At 39.1% G+C, this 18,701-nt stretch overlaps 2 protein-coding genes across 2 annotated transcripts; one reads left to right on the top strand and one right to left on the bottom strand.

Annotated features, from left to right (window-relative positions):
• Positions 1–1,859: 1,859 nt before the first annotated feature.
• On the bottom strand, positions 1,860–9,895 carry LOC111331805 (uncharacterized). The gene is made up of 3 exons (XM_088740857.1): positions 9,700–9,895; positions 3,766–4,142; positions 1,860–2,815 (listed from the first exon to the last, which is right to left on the bottom strand). The coding sequence occupies exons 2-3, from the start codon at positions 4,097–4,099 to the stop codon at positions 2,256–2,258; spliced, it is 894 nt and encodes a 297-aa protein (XP_088596983.1). The 5' UTR covers positions 4,100–4,142; positions 9,700–9,895; the 3' UTR covers positions 1,860–2,255.
• LOC148742048 (uncharacterized) lies at positions 8,709–18,123 on the top strand. Its single transcript, XM_088740909.1, has 3 exons — positions 8,709–8,815; positions 14,489–14,518; positions 17,483–18,123. The coding sequence occupies exons 1-3, from the start codon at positions 8,791–8,793 to the stop codon at positions 17,818–17,820; spliced, it is 393 nt and encodes a 130-aa protein (XP_088597035.1). The 5' UTR covers positions 8,709–8,790; the 3' UTR covers positions 17,821–18,123.
• The last annotated feature ends 578 nt before the right edge of the window (positions 18,124–18,701 follow it).

Raw genomic sequence — 18,701 nt, 5'->3', positions numbered from 1 at the left:
TTAAAGATAATGACCGCTTATTCGCGAAAACGAGTCAGGATTAGAGTCTATTAAAGAGTCAATAGGTGAAAACGTAAGCTCGACGACCTCTTTGTGTTGTTCAGTTATCATTTTAAGCATTACTCAAAAGTACCGATCCTTTCAGGTTGAAGGTTTTATCTGACACCCTACACAGCTTTCACCAAAGGCTTATTAACATTTGTATACGACTATGACAAAGCCGTGCACGGCGAAAAAAAAAATGGTCATAAAAACCACCATAACCGCTCCGGGTATGGGCTTTGGACGCTGCCAGATTTCTTATATTCGTGGGTATGAGGAAGGATGTGCCACTCTGATCTTGCCCTTTATAATTCATTCACATAAAGTCACGAAAATAAAGATGAATCGATATTTGTCTACATACATGTCTATTCAGATGAAGCTTTTAGTTTCAATTTAGTTGTTTTTCCTATATGCGCATTCCCTTCCCAAACGGTTTTCATTGTAAGCTTAGCTTAGTTGCTATGTTCTAAGAAGTTCATAGAGAACAGGCGTAGAAACATAGTTGCGTTTTTCGTCGTGTGAATTGTGTTGCTTTCGCTTTCGCCACTTTAACACGTACTCATGCATGCATGGCCTTCATGTTAAAAGCTAGCTCGAGTTGGTAAAGTTACCCTTCGAGAGCTAAAACGTCACCACAACAATCCTGAAGATCCACTGGAACAAAATCATTGCAAGTCTGTTCCTTCGTGATGATAAGCGTTAAGCAGTAATGAAAGTTGCACTAGAGGCGACTGAACAAACTTCTTCTCTAAAGGGAAGTAAATGTTATCTGAATTCGAGTGTTAGGAAAACGTAGCTGCTATTGTAACTCCCCTAGTTCGACGGTAAGCGCATGTGACGTCAGCGCATGGGACTTCCGAAGGCGTGGCCCCTTCTCGATTTCATTTGGAGGGTAGGGGGTAGGGGGCAGCTGCCATGCAGATCTTACCAATGGTTTTAATAAGTGAAGGGACTAAAGGTTGAGTAAACTAATTATTCTTCCATGCGTTGTGTTGACATAAATGGGTAATGACGATATTGCAACTAACGTCATCTCCGTTGAAAATCAAATCTAATACGGAGGCTTTTTTTTATTCAACAGATGTTTCTTATCTCTTCTTTTTACGTAGTTTAACTGAAGTTACTGGCTGATTGAGGTAGGGCATCATTCATTTGACCCTTAGGACTGTCTAGCTTTTAGTTTCTCTCTCCCAAAGAACACATTGTGGTCTCGAGAATATAGGAAATGATCACCGACTAAAGAAACTCTTTATACAGATTATTTTTGTCTGCACCCTAGGAAACTATAGAGAACGCTATGGAAAATATGCCTAATGACGTTTAAGGGTAAACAGTAAAACTTCATGTCTGATTTGAGGCACAAGGCAAGGCCCGTCTGCGATTTTTCAGTTTGCTCAGATGTAGCCAGACCTGGAACAGCCAAGGTCATAAAGCGTCCTGAGCAATTTAAAATGAATGGAACAATCGAGCCCCCAACCGAGGTTAATGTTACTCGTGACTGAGTCCTCCAGCGTAACAGTTTCCAATTGAGTGTCCAAATTAATTCAGGTTTGCATTGGTTTTCATTTACGTAGCCCTGTAATTGGTCCAGAAAAGTTCGCAGTATTCTCTCAGCCAATCCCTTACGAGTCGTTTCGCACAAGCGGAAGTTTCGATTCGTGCTCAATCGATTCTAGTCTTTAACGTGAACATGTTTCTTTCGTAAACTAAAGCGCCCCCCACCTCCCCCTCAACATAAAACAGTATGAAAAAGGGAAAGAAAACTGTGTACAATTATTCCTTGTATACTCGTGGATAAACCAGACAAAACAGAATTCAGGTTATTTCTTCATTTACGTCACATATTTGTAACCCATAAATAGCTCTACAAGTTAAAAGATAAATATTTGAACTCATTTCATCGGAAGTTAAAAGACCTTGCATATGATACCTGCTTCGTTTTGAAAGTACTCAGTTCTATAAAATATCCTCTCATAAGCAAGTAACTCACAAAATTTTTCAAACCATAAAATTAAGAAAATAGGTCCTATACAAAAGGATAATTTAATTCATTTCATTTTAAGTATTTGCCTGCAACTACTACCGTGCAACGTTTTGCAATAAAAAAAAGTTCTTTTTAAACCTGCCAAAATACAAGTTGAGGTTAAGAAATTGTTGAAAGGAAGAATTTTCCGGTATAATCCTCCACGACATTGTCTTCTCAAATAAATTCACAGGAGAATAATAACCGCAATCACTGTCAATGTCAGTGCAAGTCTGTTTGTGGTTGATGCACCGCTCGTTGGTTTGTGTTTTTCATGTTCTGGGTTGCGGATAGTGAAGGGTGCACCAGACACTCTGCTTTGAGAGACAGACCTAGGAGAACTGGATATTACCAGAGTAGGAGCATTCGTGACTACTGATGACGAAGCGTGCCGAGCCCTCTCGACCAAAAGCCTTATAGTCTTGGGCCCAACCGTTCTCTTCACACCAGAGTCTTTTTTAATGTCAAATCTGACCTCAATCTCGCGTCCGTCATCATAACCTTGAATGTTGGTCAGTATTAGACCTCCCGTAAATCTTAATCTTCTCCTGAAATCCAAACTGACTTCATCGTTACTGCCATCGCGTCCTTTTTTAGAGCAATTTTCGCAACCCTGACAAGAGTCGCAGCTGGCAAAGTTACTTCCATTGATAGACCAATGTACATAACTTACTCGTTCACATGCCGGAACCATGTTCTGAAGAATTCTCGTTAAGTTGAGATTTCTTCCTTCCACAGGTTTCACACCTAAAGAGTAGATAAGAAATGTTAGAGCATAGTCTTTAAAGCAAAAACCCAAAGCAATCACAGCGGTCAGTCAAAACAAATGTATGAAAATATCGCAGGTAGCCAATGAGAAATCACAGACACTGCATGCAACCACAAATGGAAACTAATTTGTGATTGGACAGTTTAGTTTCGGATGTAATAAGGAATAAAAAGTGCAAGGTTTCTGGAACCATCACATAGAAATTTAACAAGGAAGACTAATGAAATCTCGAAGAGCTTGCCATATTCAATAGAAAACTGATAGAACCCCTCGTAGGGTGTGTTCAGTTCACCATTTAACTCTTCACTCGTAATCCTACTCTTGACAATTTTACATTTACAGATATTTTCACGATTTTTTTACAAACGAACCAAAGCACGAACGAACGAAAAAAACCAACGAACCCACCAACAAACGAAAGAAAGAGAGAGAACGAACGCACGACCGTACGAACGAGCGGACGGACGACAGAACAAACGATCAAACTAACGAACGAGGTAATATATCATAATAATTAAAATATGACACAGTTGAGGTTTGGAGAATTTAACTAAACTCGTCGCTACTGAGATAGAGATAAACTGTAAAATAAGAGCTTATTATGGTACACAAACATTAAACGAGGTGACTCTGAATTAACCCTTTACCCACTGACATCAGCATGCATATTCTCCACTGCTGCTTTCCATAAATTTCATAGTTTTGATAAAACCAAAATTACCTTGTTATACTCACCCACCGACGCAGCACCAAAGTTTCTTTAGAAATTTACCCCCTTTATTCGCTTATTCATATATACACGAGCTAAAGAAACTGAGTAGTCTCTCGTCTCTATGAAGACGAGTTCAACCCCAACCTCACTGTTGCTTTAAGGCGGCCAAGCAACTAGGCAGACATTCGTAAAATAAATCATTGTTCCGATACTTACAGCGAATAGCAAAATTGATGTCATAGATATAAAGTTTAGTGTTGGTGCCTGTGTTGGTATACTGATCAACAGCACACATAACCTTGACATGATTTATTGTGCTGTTGTTTTCGGAGCGTTCTATGGTAACGTTTTGCTTTGAAACGCTCTGAACCTTGATTCCCTGGGGAAGCCTTGGCACCCTTGTCCACTCGTTATGGGACATCGAGTAGTGAGATACGTCTCTCCATCCACTGTTAGAAAACTTTATCTTCCAGTTGACTTTTTTGATTGTGTTCAGGTTCGTAAAACCTCCGCATTGGATAGTCAAACTTCCGTTGGAACATGCTTCCATTGAGTTTCTGTCGCAGGTAATGAGGCTGTAGCTTTCAAACTTGCTGAAAAGAATTATAGTAACCAAAAACTTACATTAGTGTTGATGTCTTAAACCATCAGATGCATTTAAAGATTAAAAAGCAATGAATGCCAAGCCACAGCCACAGCCCGGCTCTTGGTCCAATGGCGCTCACTGAGCAGGGGTAAAGTGAACGATCCGGACTGTTTGAGGATCAAACTAACCAAGTCTAAGCTATGCTGTGAGCAGACCTTCAAGACGCAAGTTGTTACGATCTGGGGAAGATTTGAGACAGGAGACAGAGGTTTGCCGGAGGTCTAGCACTAACAGTGCTAGCCCCAGGCAGACCTATTATCGACTCCAAAGGCTCAGGGTCTCACTCATGGAGCTCCTGCTTCATCGGCGTTACTTCAAGAGTTCCCCGTGGCGCGCCAACATCATCTTGATTTTCCCCTTTTTGTTTTACTCGCACGACGGATTTTTCCGAAAAGGAGGGACTGCTTAGAGTCTACACACACGGTTGAGTTTAGCTCCTTGGAGGTGCCCTGAATTCTCGGAAGTGTCGAGAGGTGTTTTGATTTCTGCTAGGGAAAAGTTGTTTTTTCCGAGAAGTATATTAATTCGACGAATTCAAAGAGGAGTTTATGTCCCCTTGACTGGGCGCCAGGAGGTTGAATCGCGTGACAGAAGCAGTCGTTCATCATTTTGTAGTTCCTAAATTTTTTTTCATTACAAATTACCAAATCTCGCCAAAATATTTTACTGTTGAACATACACTTTATCCACTCGAATTTTTTTCATCACGTCGCGATGCAAACTGTGTTTGAAACCCATCGAACAGTGTCTAAAATGAACTCTCACGCCACAAAACGAAACGGGAAGTCGTAACTAGGGGCCACCAACGAACAGTTAACAATAATGTGGAACTTGTTCCTTCCCCAGGCGTCAAACTTTTTTTACCTCCACAGGCGGCTCAAGCATACTGTGTATGATTTTGAGGTCTAAAGGTTTTTAAGATGAATGAACGTCATCACGATATCATTATGACGTCGCGTCAAATGATCAACAAACTATGCGTCACTTCTTTTTTGATACGGCACCCGCTTACGGTATTCCGTTAATGATCTTCAGGCCCCAAAATCGCACACAGTACGCTAGGGCCGCCTGTCTTCCTTGCTATCGTGCGTGAATTTCCAAATATGGCTTCTTAAAAAGTAATTAAATTAAATAATAATTAAATTATGTTGTAATACAAAGGTGCGATTTTAAGTAACTAGACGCATATCTGCGTGAACTCGGGCTTTCAATATCGCACATCTGGAGTTATCTGTAAAGGACTGACATATTGCCATTGTTACTGTCGTCACGCAATTTCATCATTGCCGGTCACGAATAAGTCTACTTGTGTTTATTTTTGTCTCCTGGAGTGTTAAGGATGTTGTTATTGTACAAGACAGCAATCCAAATAATATATTACCATATAGGAGTAAGTTCCTGTAGATGCCAAAGGTTGAAATTCAAGGACTTTTCAATGACTTTCAAGGCTAAATTTTAGAAAATTGAAGGAACCACTTTTGGAAAGGTTTGCATGAACAATTTTAAAATTATTTAATATCATTTCTCAGCTTTTCCATAAAAGTAGTGTAATTCTCAACTTGCAACTTGTTGCTAAAGGAAAAGCATTGCAAAAATCAAGCCTTAGTCCTTAAATTCAAGTGCTTTCAAGGCCTTGAGTTTTTTATTTTTAAATTGTAGGACTTTCAAGGCTTTTACAAACCCTGAGTAGCTAATGTATTTTTCTTCAATTGCAAGGAGAAGGGAACTTTTTATCTATTTTTTATTGGTACCAACATAAACTCATTGCAACATATTGTTGTACTGAATTTTGTCCGAATACCAACTCATTAGCTTGGCTATATGGAGCCATAATTGTTTTGCTAGGGTCCATGTACATTGGAGTTGGACTAGGATTTTTCTCACCACCTGAACTCAGTTGAAATTTTCAATAGTTTGATGCGTGTGTGCAACTCTTATGAAGACACAAGGGTCTGTTACAAGAAAACTGATAAATACCACCTTGCTCTATACTTCAATTTCATTATCCTCTGAAATACCAACATGAACAATTCAACAAATACTTCTGATCATGTTTTGTAACTTTAATTAATCTCACCCTCTTCGTTTTAAGCTTACAAATATTCTTTGTAACTCTTCTAACCTTCACATAACGACGTAGTCAAGAGGACTTCGGTATGCTTGGACGAACACGCACATGAACAAATTCCTTCAGTTTTCACCCCCTTCTTCTGAGACGTTTCAGAGTAGTTAATTAAGCTTCTGGTATTCTACTGGGTTCTCGATCACGTATAAATACACGGTTGTGTTTACATGTAAGCATAATATGACATAACTCATTTGAGATAGCAGATTTCGCTTGATATTTCTCGATGAAAGGTTCACTCGTAAAGGATCGGTCGTAAAGTGATCTGTCGTAAAGTTCGTGGAACGACCCGTTCCCAAATTGCTCCACAAGTTTTTAGTGCAGTTCTACCGCGAATGGTGTGTGACTTTATATATACATTAGGTGTAATAGCCAACGAAATTCTTTCGGGTACATCAAGCAAGGAATCGTCCACGAAGGCAGCCATTTGCTTTCTTGCTTCAAACCATATGCTCTAGGGTTCATTCTACGCATGCGCCTACATTGTACTCATGCACTGTAGTGGAACTGCGTTTTGTGACTGAACGCAAAAAGAAAAAAAAAAAACACAGCCGAAATTATACCTCGGGCGTTTCCTTCGGAAAGCCCGAGTAATTAAGAGCAAATCCGTGCAAAAATCAAACATTGCATGGCAAAGTTGAAAAACTAAAATTCGCTGTTCTTTTGCATACAAGTAGCCTTTAGAAAGTAGCCAATTGCTGTGCAGTTTTTTCCTTAAAAAAATTATTTGCTTCCGAAAAAACGAAAACGTTTCGTTTTCAGTCCCGGGATCGATTTGGCGACAACGAACAGGTTTAAAATAGGTTATGACTCACTGGACTCGCGTATCAAACAAACTGCCGTAGAGAAAGCTATCACAGTTCCAAGTTGTTGTGATTTCATAAAGATTAGATTAATTCCAGTACTAAAGAGAACTCAAAAGCTTATGGCTCTCCCGTGTTGCGTAAAACGATAGGCGAAAAACAGCGATAATTTTTAGCATGTGCCTTTGCTCAGAATTTCGTAAGATTACGAATGATAATACTAGAGTTGATTCTCTTTCAGAATATGTAAAGTTTAGTTTGGAGAAATGAATTTGGAATTTTTTACAATTTTTTGAAAATCGTGAAAAAAGACAAGAAAATCACGCCATCCTGTTGTGTACATGTGACCATCAAGACATTGACATAATAAAAATTAACACGACTCCGATGCATATAGCAATTGAAAGTAAATATAATAATCTTAACTCAAATATTATATTCTTAGCTGTTCATATGAGTCCAGAGTTTCAGTCTGTTTTTCCGTTTTCTCCATTCTGCGGTCTCTGTAAGTTTGACATCTGCACTTTATGTCGCCCCTCGATCAAAACGGCTGCTCCTGGAAACGTCTAAACTTTGCAATTTGTATTGCTTGTGTTCTTAATACGACATTTTGGTGTTCTTTGCGACAAAATTTATTAAAACACTGATCGAGTTGACTATATAGACTGTATGAAAATTTATTTCGCTTGAATCTATAAAAGAATTTGCATAGAGGCCAAACGAGCTTGCGTGACAGCTGAATTTGCTCATGTAGTGGGGGGGGGGTGGGGGGTGGGGGGGAGGAAGTATGCGGTCTTTCTCTACAATGCGTTGCTTTTGGGTAGCAGATTTCTCTTTAGATCGCTAATAAACTATTTTACAAAGAATTTATCTTTCTTGTTACTAACTTTCGAAGAATCGAACACTTCAATTTTATGTAATTAATTTAACCTCATTACTGCATGTTTTATTTCCCACGTGAACTGAATAAAAATTCTAAATTTAAGAAAGACAATACTTTGCGTGTTCTTGCTCTTGGAGCCGTGGTAGAGGTTTTTGCTCTTTCGGGAGTATAGTCGCTAGTCCATGTTCGCAAATTTATCATATTATAATGTCGCGCTATGCGAATTACGTAGGGTAGTTCTGTCAATTGAAAACCATCGAGACCTCTTTCCTGTTTTGAACTGATTTGACTGAAAACTTCGGAACAACGATCGTCAAAACCAAAAGAAAAGAGGTATATGGCTAAAAGACCCAATCTTGTCCACCCTATGTACCAATTACTGTCACAAACTCTTGCTCAGCCTGATGTGCAAATTTTGTGGTGCTTTGTGAGCAAGTGTAGTCTCAAAACGGTCCACGGTAAACTGCATGGGAACACATGCTTGAACTAGTTGGCTTTATTGTCAGCCCTTTTATGGTTTCCTTCAGAATTTTCAGAAAAATTTGTATTAACAGTTTAAAGAGGACAAATTTGAAAAGTGAGCTACGAAGAATTCGTTGAAAACTAAGCCGGTTTGCTCTTAATATTTAACATGGATTTGGACTCTTTTCTCAGCACAAGAGATTGTTTATTTTTTAACTTAAGTGTTCTTAAAGACATAAGCTGTAAAAAGTTTACAATTCAAAAATATAATTTTCAGTCTCCGGCGTATGCACCTTCGTCAAGATGTTGAACACTTTAAGAAATGACAGGCTTTGATCACTTGATTGGTAAGTGCTTATTTTCTTTCATTCTATAAATCTATCTGTCTATTTTCTTTTTTCATAAATGTGTTTCGCATTGCCGCGGCCGTTGACGTCAAACTGTGTGGGGGGATTTTCAAGAGTTTTTGAATATTTAATCGTTCTTAATTTTGGAAAATGAAAGCCGTATTACTTCCAAACTTATATTATCCCTATTCTTGAGGACAAGGAGGTAGATATATCAATACGTTATAAAAAAATGCCACAATGTTTATTTTTCTTTTTTCAACTGCGAGAATAAATCGAAACCTGTACTACCAAACATAATAATTTGGATATATCAACAAAGTTGAAATGGTAAATGCGCCACCATAACGATTACAAAAGCTGACGTTTCGAGCGTTAGCCCTTCGTCGGAGCGAATAGGCGACGACGAAGGGCTAACGCTGGAAACGTCAGCTTTTGTAATCGTTACGGTGGCCAATTTACCATTTCAACTTTGTTGATATATCCAAATTATTTCGTTACCCCCACCGACGCAGCCCCAAACAGTTTCTTTCGAAACTATCTACCAAACATAAGCTTCGCTACACGGTGATCTTGCACGGTTTCGCGGCTCTGACGCTGAAGAACCCATGGCGCAGTCATTGGAAATCAGGCAACAAATCCCTGCCCGTGAAAGTTGAAAATGCATATGGCTTCTCAAAAGTTTGCCAACTAAACCAAAGTCAGTTTACAAGGCAAAGCGACAACGATAAAACAATGGAGGCAAAGTGCCGCTTCAGTATAAAAGTAATAAGTTGGATATAATAAACGATCCTTGAGAAGGAAGAGGAGATGAAGGGGTAAATAAATTCTTGATAAACTGTCGTGTAAATTATCCTTGTAATGAACCATAAGATAGTACTTACGTGTTAAAAAAGACAGGATTAATATCCCCCAAAAGTAACTTTTGTCAGGATCATTCATATCTGAGCAGTTTCGAATAACTTTGCTTACGGGCCAGCACTTTACTTTTAACTGAAGATTCTGGTTTGATTCTAGCTTTTAATATACAACGAACAGACCGTCAAATTCCCCTTAACTCTAAAATGAAATTAAAACGAAAACGAAAGTGAGATGTCAGCTTTTTCACGTCGGTGACATCATCAAAATTACAAAACTAAGAAATTATCAATCCTTTTGAGATTTTAGTTTAGTAAGTTATCAGAACAGCTGAAGAATTACCTTTTAACTGATTTTCAGTTTGATAGTTTTTTTTTTTCTTGTGACAGAGCGAAGTTGAATTTTTAAGGTTATGCGTGACAGGATGTTAAAATGGCCGCTGAGGATGCTGTCGCGTAGGTTAAAAAGACTTACTAATCCGCTGAGATTTTGCAATCTGAATGGTTCTTGTAGAAGAATAAGTACTCAAAAAGATGTTTATGACCCCTCAGAAGTCGACCAAAGGCTTTTTATAGCAAAATCTCGATAACAGGTGTTTTTGTCAGCTTGGCCCTCTGAGGGACAAAAACATGACGTCTCCATAAATTTGAGTAACACATTTCTTCGAAGATCTCCCGCACGAAACATCGCACAGACCTGAAACTCTGCGAGACTGTTCCATATGCATCTTCTTTTACCTCTTTGATTTTTGGCTTTATTTGTTGGATGGCTTTGATGATGGTGTGACAATGAAAACCGGCAATAGAACCGAATTAAGACGCAACCTTAAGCAAGAATCTGCAGCAATATAGAACGAAACATGACAACAAGGTATTGAGCTGCGAAATGGTTCCGTTATATCAAGAGATTATAACGATTACCAAATCACTACAATTGTTCTAGATGAAATGCCACTTGTGAAAATACTTTGAAGTTCAAGATGACGGATGACGAGATTTGGAGTGGTCGTGGGTACGAACTTGAAAACGTAAAAACCAACGATGAACCACGAGAGTGGCAAAAGAATGTCTCTTGAAATGAAATGTGGTTCTCGATAGATAACACGGCAGGAAAATATAAAACATATCACGTTATCTATCTTTCAGTGCGACCTATTCTGGTTTATTGTGGTCCCTAGTATAACTTATATAAGTTGAAAATTGGAAAGATGAAAACTGATAAAAATAGCCGTGACGGTAAAAGAAAAGAGGCTTGCAACTATAAATGACATCGCCAACTATTTCGGTCACGACAATTCACCGCGCCTTACGTGACTCCCCTCTTGCTTCTGTTCTTCTTCTTGTATCAACGGGTTCATATCGCCACGAAGTGAAGTACAGAATATATTGTTTATATAACCAAGATTTTAACACATACCAAAGCCGCTGAGGAAAATAACTTGTTTCGAAAAAGGTAGTCCACAAAATTAGCTTTCAAACGAGAGTTTTTTCAAGAAATTTGGACAAAAGACAGTCAAGATATCGTCATTCGAAAACACAGTTTGCAGTTTTATCGTGGACTTCGGTTTGTTAATTTTCTACTGTTTTGCGGCCAAAAATTGAAGGGGCTGAAAAATCGCTCTGAGCTTCAAAATTTAAATTTTGAACCTGGAGAGGGTCTACTGCAGAGGTCCAGTCCGGCGAATGGAGCACCTAGCTCTGGAAATGATTTATGCCTGCTGATGCTTCGGATTCACGCGTTTTCGCCATCTAAATTATAAGGTTTGTATGGAATATACTTTCGTTTTCGAGAGATAGTAAAAGGAAGGGTTTACCACACTCGTTTTATTGGTGTTTATTTTTTAACAGGTTGCTTTTACTTGTAGTATCAATATCCCGGTTCGGCAAATTGAAAAGATATTTCATGATTGCGAATATTTACAATTTTTACGTGCCTTCCATTCATTCCTCTATAAAATTGGCAGCGATGTTTACAGACATTTTGCTATGAAAACGCCTGCCTACCGCAGGCTCGTGACCGGAATAGTTGCGATGACAAAGCTGTTTCAAAGCCAGAAATACAGATATCAATTATTTTTGACGCAAAAATTATTTTGAAATCGAAATTAGGGTGATGATCACAATCATAATTAAACAGGCTGTTTAAGATCATTTGGTTTTATCAACTGAATGAGAAATTTAAATTGCCCACCGTAAAGAATTTCAAAGCTGACCTTTCGAGCGTTAGCCCTTCATCAGAGAGACATAACATCACTTGGCATTTTGATTTTATTGACGTCAATAACGCGTCTGACACCCTTGAATGGAACTACCTTTTCAGCTGTCTAAAACCTTGTAACTTTAGCTCGGAATTAATAAACTGGGTTAAAAAATATTATTAAAACATTCAGAGCTGTGTTATAAATTGTGATTTGGCATCAGGGCATTTTACTTTAGAACGGGGTGTAAGACAGGGAGACCCTCTCTCTCCATATCTCTTTTTCTTAGCCACAGAAATATGGGCAATTGCTACTCGAGAAAATCCTGAAAAAGAGGGAATTAAAATTAGCTCGGGATTTATCATGAGCTTTCCGAATGTTCTCCCAACATCCCACGTGACTGTATCATGTGAAAGAGCCTGGAAAAATGTGATCTTCATTTAGTTAAATAGGTGTTTGGTAAACATTTACCAGCTTTCTATCACAGATGCTGCAATCTGATTTGCTTCTCGCTTTCTACTTCATAATATAGACAGTAAGGTAAGTACCCTAAAAGTATGCGGCTGTGAACAAAATTAGATAAAAACATTTTCCTGTTTTGTTGTTAAGTTTTAATCGAAAAGTAGATTTATGTTAAACCAATTAGATTGCTCACTCTCCAAAGTTGATTCCAGCGCTTCTCCTTGACCAACTGTCACAACAATAATCTCGAATTCCTAATTCAATTGTTGTATAAATAGCTCCATTGTTTCCTTTGAACTCCTCGTAAGTTAAGGTGTTTTCTTTCTTGGTCGTCTAACAAGTTGGATCATTCCATTTCGGTTTCTGATTTCTGTGCGTGCTTGCTGATTTTCGCTCGATACAGATCTCAAGCTAATAACTCAATCGTTAAAAAGCTGTACAGATTCCTTAACTTCTCATAATTAAAAAGAGCATAATCTTTTAAGAAATGCTATTTTAAGATGATACCCCTCTAAAAATATCAGTTATGGATTTGATGTTTAGAAATACTCTTGATATATTCGGCGAGTAGTCAAAAACTAACAACCCAGACTTCAGAATCAGGAAAATTTAGACCCGCAAAAGCTCTGATCTTTACATATCAGTAACTGAATTCATAACCTACTTTTACTAACCATTAAACGCCCTCAATCAGGGCGGTACGGAGACCTTGACCGTCGCAAGTCAAGACTCGGCGCCCTTACATGACCTACAAGCTACGAAAAGGTACCCTTGAACTTGGATATCATAATTAACACCTTCAGTTTTGATACGTACAGCAGACGGCTATGGAAGCTGTCAACGGTTAAAGGAAGGAAAAGAAAAACACGTCTTCCCCATCTTATTCCATATATTCGTAAGAGTTGCTAAGCGAGATACAACAGGTGGGAATGAAATCTTCGTGTCTCGTAGGAAACTGTAATGCACACAAACAAGCTGCAAAGCCTGGCAGAATACCACACCAAGGTGTGTGCCTCAAGGTTGCGATTGCCCACACTGAAACAGCTACTAGAACCTTGTCAGAGGCCGGATGTCTCCATAGAATTTGGCCAAAATTGTCGAGACCAAAATTCTATTCTTTCGGTGAGATTTCACCTTTGATTCTGAGAATTGATGTCTTCCAGGGGTGGGGGAAGGATTTAATGTCAGGATCCGAAAGTTTAACTCCTTCGGGTAAATTTCAACTTTGGAACAGACATAACGCGACGCCGATTACACTATCTGTAAAGCGTTTCCAGATCATTCTAAAACGCGTATTTTCTGAATGTTGAGATCTCGAAGGCCGTTCAAGATCTCCTGGGAAAACAATGTTAAGGCGCTTTGTTGGTCGGACAAACCTGAACGTCAGTCTTCTTTTAGTTGATAAGTTCTTTTACTTGGTAAGGAAACATTTAACCCTGTAATTTGTTTTCCAAGCATTAGTGGGAGATATGCACGTGAATGTAGCGGGTAGAAGACAGTCCAATAGATGTTTCCACTACAAAAAAAAACAGATAAGCACTACCAAATAGGGATAAGGCGAGTTTTATTGATATATTCCATTCCTTGGACACATGATGTGATGTTTATATAGTTAATGTACCTGACCCTGTCCAACTTGCATCTACCGTTGCGCGCCCTCGCCTCCATGCAAAATTTTTTTGTCCTGTTAAAATTCAGGGAAAGACAGGTTAAGCTTGCGTTTCTAGAAGATTTCGCATTCACTTGATGTGATTGAGCAATGGAGCAGCCGCGAAAGCGAGCGGTAAAGTCGCGAGAGGTTCGGAAAGCTCCGTTGCCGGTCTCTTCGCCTCCTCCGACTTTATTTTGATCGAGCGCCAAAGAACCGTGGTTTGTTTTGTCCGGAGGCTACTTGAGCAGTGTTTAGCCAATAGTCAGTAGCTCTAATAGAACTTATGATTTATATCAGGGCTAATAAAAGAATAGAAGTCTTAATGCTGCTTACAAACAATAACAGTTACTCAGGGTTCAGAGTTACTCTGAGCAAACCTCTTCAATGGCGTAGAGATACCATAACTTCAGTGCGTCGCGTCAATCAAGTACGATTGACGGAAATCTTGTCATCAGCACACCATTTAAACGTGATTCCTCAGATATTTCTCTTTCTCTGTTCCTAGGGCTGGGGAGCGTTGCACTTCACGCTGAAGGTAAGTTTGAGTCTTACCTGTGTTAAGATTGCTACTTTGCCAACGATACGTGAGTTATAAACCCGGGAGTCGCATGCTCTGACTGTATTTGTAATCAAAATGTTGGTATTTGCTGCCAAAATCGACAACCACGTACGCTTGCATAAGAAGGTGAGCTATGCGGAATATAAATCTCTACGGTTGAGCTGGATAGGAAAGCCGACCACAATGTACCATTCATAGTGTAAGCGAGTCCTCTTGAACATTGCATGTTAAGCTTTTCATCGGTTTTTACTTGCTGAGTGAATCCTTTAGTGAGATGGTTCGATGAATGCCGGACTGCACTGAATTCTGATAGAATCCGTTTTATTCTTAAGGGAAAATTTTTTGCATTTGTGTGTTCCTTTGGGATAGATCCTTTCGCGGGTTGGTTCGAAAGACGAATACTGTCAGCTTTCGATGTTCTTTTAAGCACTGAAGGTGAAGTGTTTTCACCTTCTGTTCGTTTTTGTGTGGGATGAACCCTTCGCTGCGATGGTTCCGGGTGGACAACTTCAGTGAATTGCGCGTGTTCAAGGTTTGAAAAAACCAGGGTAAGGTTATTTCACTTGAGCATCCCTTCGTGTTGGTTGAATCCATGGGCTGAGTGGTTCGAAAGACGACTGGAGTCAATTGCGAGAGTTCTTGTATGCATCGAGGGAGGAAGTATTTTCGCGCCGCCTTTGCTTTTCTGCGGGACGAATCCTCCGGTGGTATGGTTCGATGGTACGCCGAACGACATTGAATTGTGAGCGTTGTTTAGAGCAACTAGGGTGAAGATCCTTTAGCCAAATATTCCGAAAGACGACCGGCAGTGAATTGTGAGTTTTCTCAGTTACAAGCTTTGAGGTTTTTACTCGAGTCGTCTGGCCGATGGGTTAACGGTTCTATGGGCAACCGCGAGTTTTGAATGTTCTTTCGAACGCCGAGAATGCAGTTTTCCTTTTTAATTCTAGGTTAAATCCGCTGGTGGGTGGGTTCAAAGGAAAACTGCTCGACTTGTGAGGCTCGGTTCGTTTGACAACTCAGGGGTTAGTTAAAAGAAAGTGAATTGTGAGAGTACTTGAATTCAGTTGCCTTAATCAGTGTTTTTTTGGAACGTTTGATCAAACAATGCTTGCGACTTGCCAGTCAGTGTGAATTTGATACATCATTAAGCTGTTCTTAGATCCAAAATTATTGCCCTAAAGAGGAGTCTTACTTCAAAATCAATTGAAGTGATCGCCTAGCTGGCGAAGAATTTTAGATTATATTTGGCTGTGATACAGGAAAATGCCCTGAAAGCCAGGATTATCCGTGATTATTGAGTTATAGAGAAACGAAAAAAGAAAAAAAAACAAGTGCCTTAATTTCGTACGTAACCCTCTATTTTCTCTAAATGTTACAGATATTTTGGGACAGGACAAAGATTCACGGTGTTCTCCGGAAGTTTATTTATGCGATTTAACTTCGTCGAATGAACCTAGACAGGAACGTATGTCATGGAAAGTAGAGTATTAATAACTGTGATAGCTTGTCTCTTTCTCCTTCTACTTGCTTTTAACGAGTGCGAAGGGAGTTTACCAACAGTGTTAAGAAAAGTTCAGAGTCAGAGTTAGACTGTCAAGTCACTGATAACGAGAAGAACTCTTATGGTTATGTTTAAGTTCAAATAAACTCTATTACATGCAAGTTAACAACCAACTCCCCAATTTTCTTGCGATTGAGAGAAGTGATCTAAGTCATCTGCATCTTTAGCACTTTAAGGTTCTTTCCTTGGAACTATACTCACGCAATGTTATCATTGCAGTCGTAGATGCGTTACTGAAGGGGTAGTTGCACTCTCTTAAACCTATCATCGAATTTTGTACGGTGTTTATAAGTCTACGAGAAATTTAGAAATTAAATTCTTGTGCTTTGTAGAAAACTTTTTCAGATTTTGTATTTTACGGAGGGGAGGGGGAAGCTGGATCGTTTGATTTCCTCGCTATATTTTCTTAAAACACTACATTGATCCATACCAAGAGAATAAGTTTATATTGTCTTGTACATACTTTTCCATCTCCAAACAGTGAACAACAGTTTTAGTCCAAATGACTTAAAACCCCTTGATCTTGAACAAGGAACTAAGAGTTAGTTTGCGGTTTCTTCTGGAGACATTTGAACTGAAAGCGTTCGTGTTGTTGATAACTGCGCAATAGATAGTCAAAAATTATCTTCAAAGTTTTATATTTGTCGTAGTTATCTACTGTAGTAACTATTTGTCATTCAGTTGATCTTTTATGAGAATTTTTTCAGGATTTTGCTGAAGAGTTTTTTTGGCGTTTACATGAAGTATAAGTAAAGGCGTCTTGTAAAAACGGTTTTGTTAAAGGCATCTTGATACCGAATGTCAGTGGCCATTTGACGTGATATTTCTTAGACCCATTACACCCTAATATAACATTAGTGTTCATGTTCTCAATACTATTCTCTTTACATTTCCAGCGGTTATAATAAGGTGAATTTGTTTAAAAATCAGGAGCTTCTTAAATTTGTGAACATTTCCTTTCCTCGTGACCTTAACTTCGCTTTAACAGTGATACTGTCGGGAGGAATTAGAAGTAAGTCTCTATTGAGGGTTAATATCGCGCATTATTACACGACTCGGGCAATTAGAGGGCCAATAACTAAAATCAGCCAATCAAAATGCTCTATTGCCGGTCCAATATTCTCTAAGTATTGGACCGGGCACTGTCCCGAATGGTCCCGAATGATACCACACTTGTGTCCCTTTGAAGTTCAGTCGTATAATAAATCTCTTATTAACCAAGCTTGCTCGGGACCGTACTGGAAGAATATCGGCCCTCGGTCTTTTTTGTACGGACCACGCTGCGCTCGGTCCGTACTGTCAAGACCTCGGGCCGATATTCTCCCAGTACGGCCCTCGCGCTTGGTCAATAAGATATATGTATCATTCACTTGCAGGAGAAAAGAGTGATACACCACCTACCATGCTAACAAACAGTTCAAGCACAGGTCTCCATCCGTCCAGGGTTGCAGGACCACTACCAGTGAGTACCGTCTCAGCTGCACAAGAACAGCTCACCCTTCTTAAAGCAATACAGGGGGTTATGATTCCTGTCTCCTTTTTTGTTGGCATTGTAGTTGGAACAATCATGTTACATTGGAAACGACGCCTTTGTACTTCAAGAGTAGCGGCGTCTTCTAACAGCTCGCCGAGTTCAATCAGCAACGATTTTGAAACTCATCAAGTTACTGAGACCTCCCTTACCTCTCAAGCACACAAGTTGTATGCCAACTAAAACGATATCGAGATAGCCATAAACAGGATGGACGCTTTGCGAGATGACACAGAAGAAGGGACCAAAAGCAGAGGAAAAAGAAGGAGATTAAGAAGAAGACGAAGAAGAAGAAGCAGCAGACTGAAAATTAGTTTAATTATAAGTTCACATAATCTATATTTAACCCATCTATCGTGACACATAGTTATGGACCATAAAACAGATCTAATACCCCATTCACACCAAAGCTTAAATATGTCTTAGGGCAGTTAAGTTGGAAACGGTTTAAATTTGTTTTCTCTCACAGAAGCTTCCTACAGTAAACCGATTTTTGTCGACTTCAAATTTAGCAAATACAAGTTAGTGGCTACTTGAATCCTGTAGAAAATTCAGTTTTATCAGTCCTGTCTCTGATATTCATTCAGTTAAACCCGGTTTCACTAAATATGTTTTTCTAGTGGGAATGGTGTATCAATATCAGTTATGCCACCATAACTACCTAATATCTGACTGTTCACATGCACTTTAATGGAAACTCAAGAAGTTTTGTAAATCTCTACAGTATATTTAATTCATTACTACTGATTTTTTTTAAAGAAATTTCTCCATAAAAGAAAATGCTCACTGTCCCATGTCAATATGATATACGCCCGTGTTAAATGCAAAACATTTTAACTTAAAGGAATTCGTTTCTGCTGACCTCATCCAGGTTTCTTTAGCCTGAAACAACGAACAGTACTAACAGACCCACCCCCTCCCCTCTACTCGCAGTAGCTAGAATGCGAGCCATTCTTTCAATATTTTCATTGTTTTGTCTCCTCTCTCGTTTCACGTGACAAGTATGTTTATTATAAACAACTCGGTGTATCAAGTCTTGTTCTATGATTTGTTGTCAGATTAGT

Source organism: Stylophora pistillata, chromosome 1 (assembly GCF_964205215.1).
Source record: "Stylophora pistillata chromosome 1, jaStyPist1.2, whole genome shotgun sequence".
Lineage (NCBI taxonomy): Eukaryota > Metazoa > Cnidaria > Anthozoa > Scleractinia > Pocilloporidae > Stylophora > Stylophora pistillata.
This window is presented reverse-complemented; position numbering and strand designations above follow the sequence as displayed.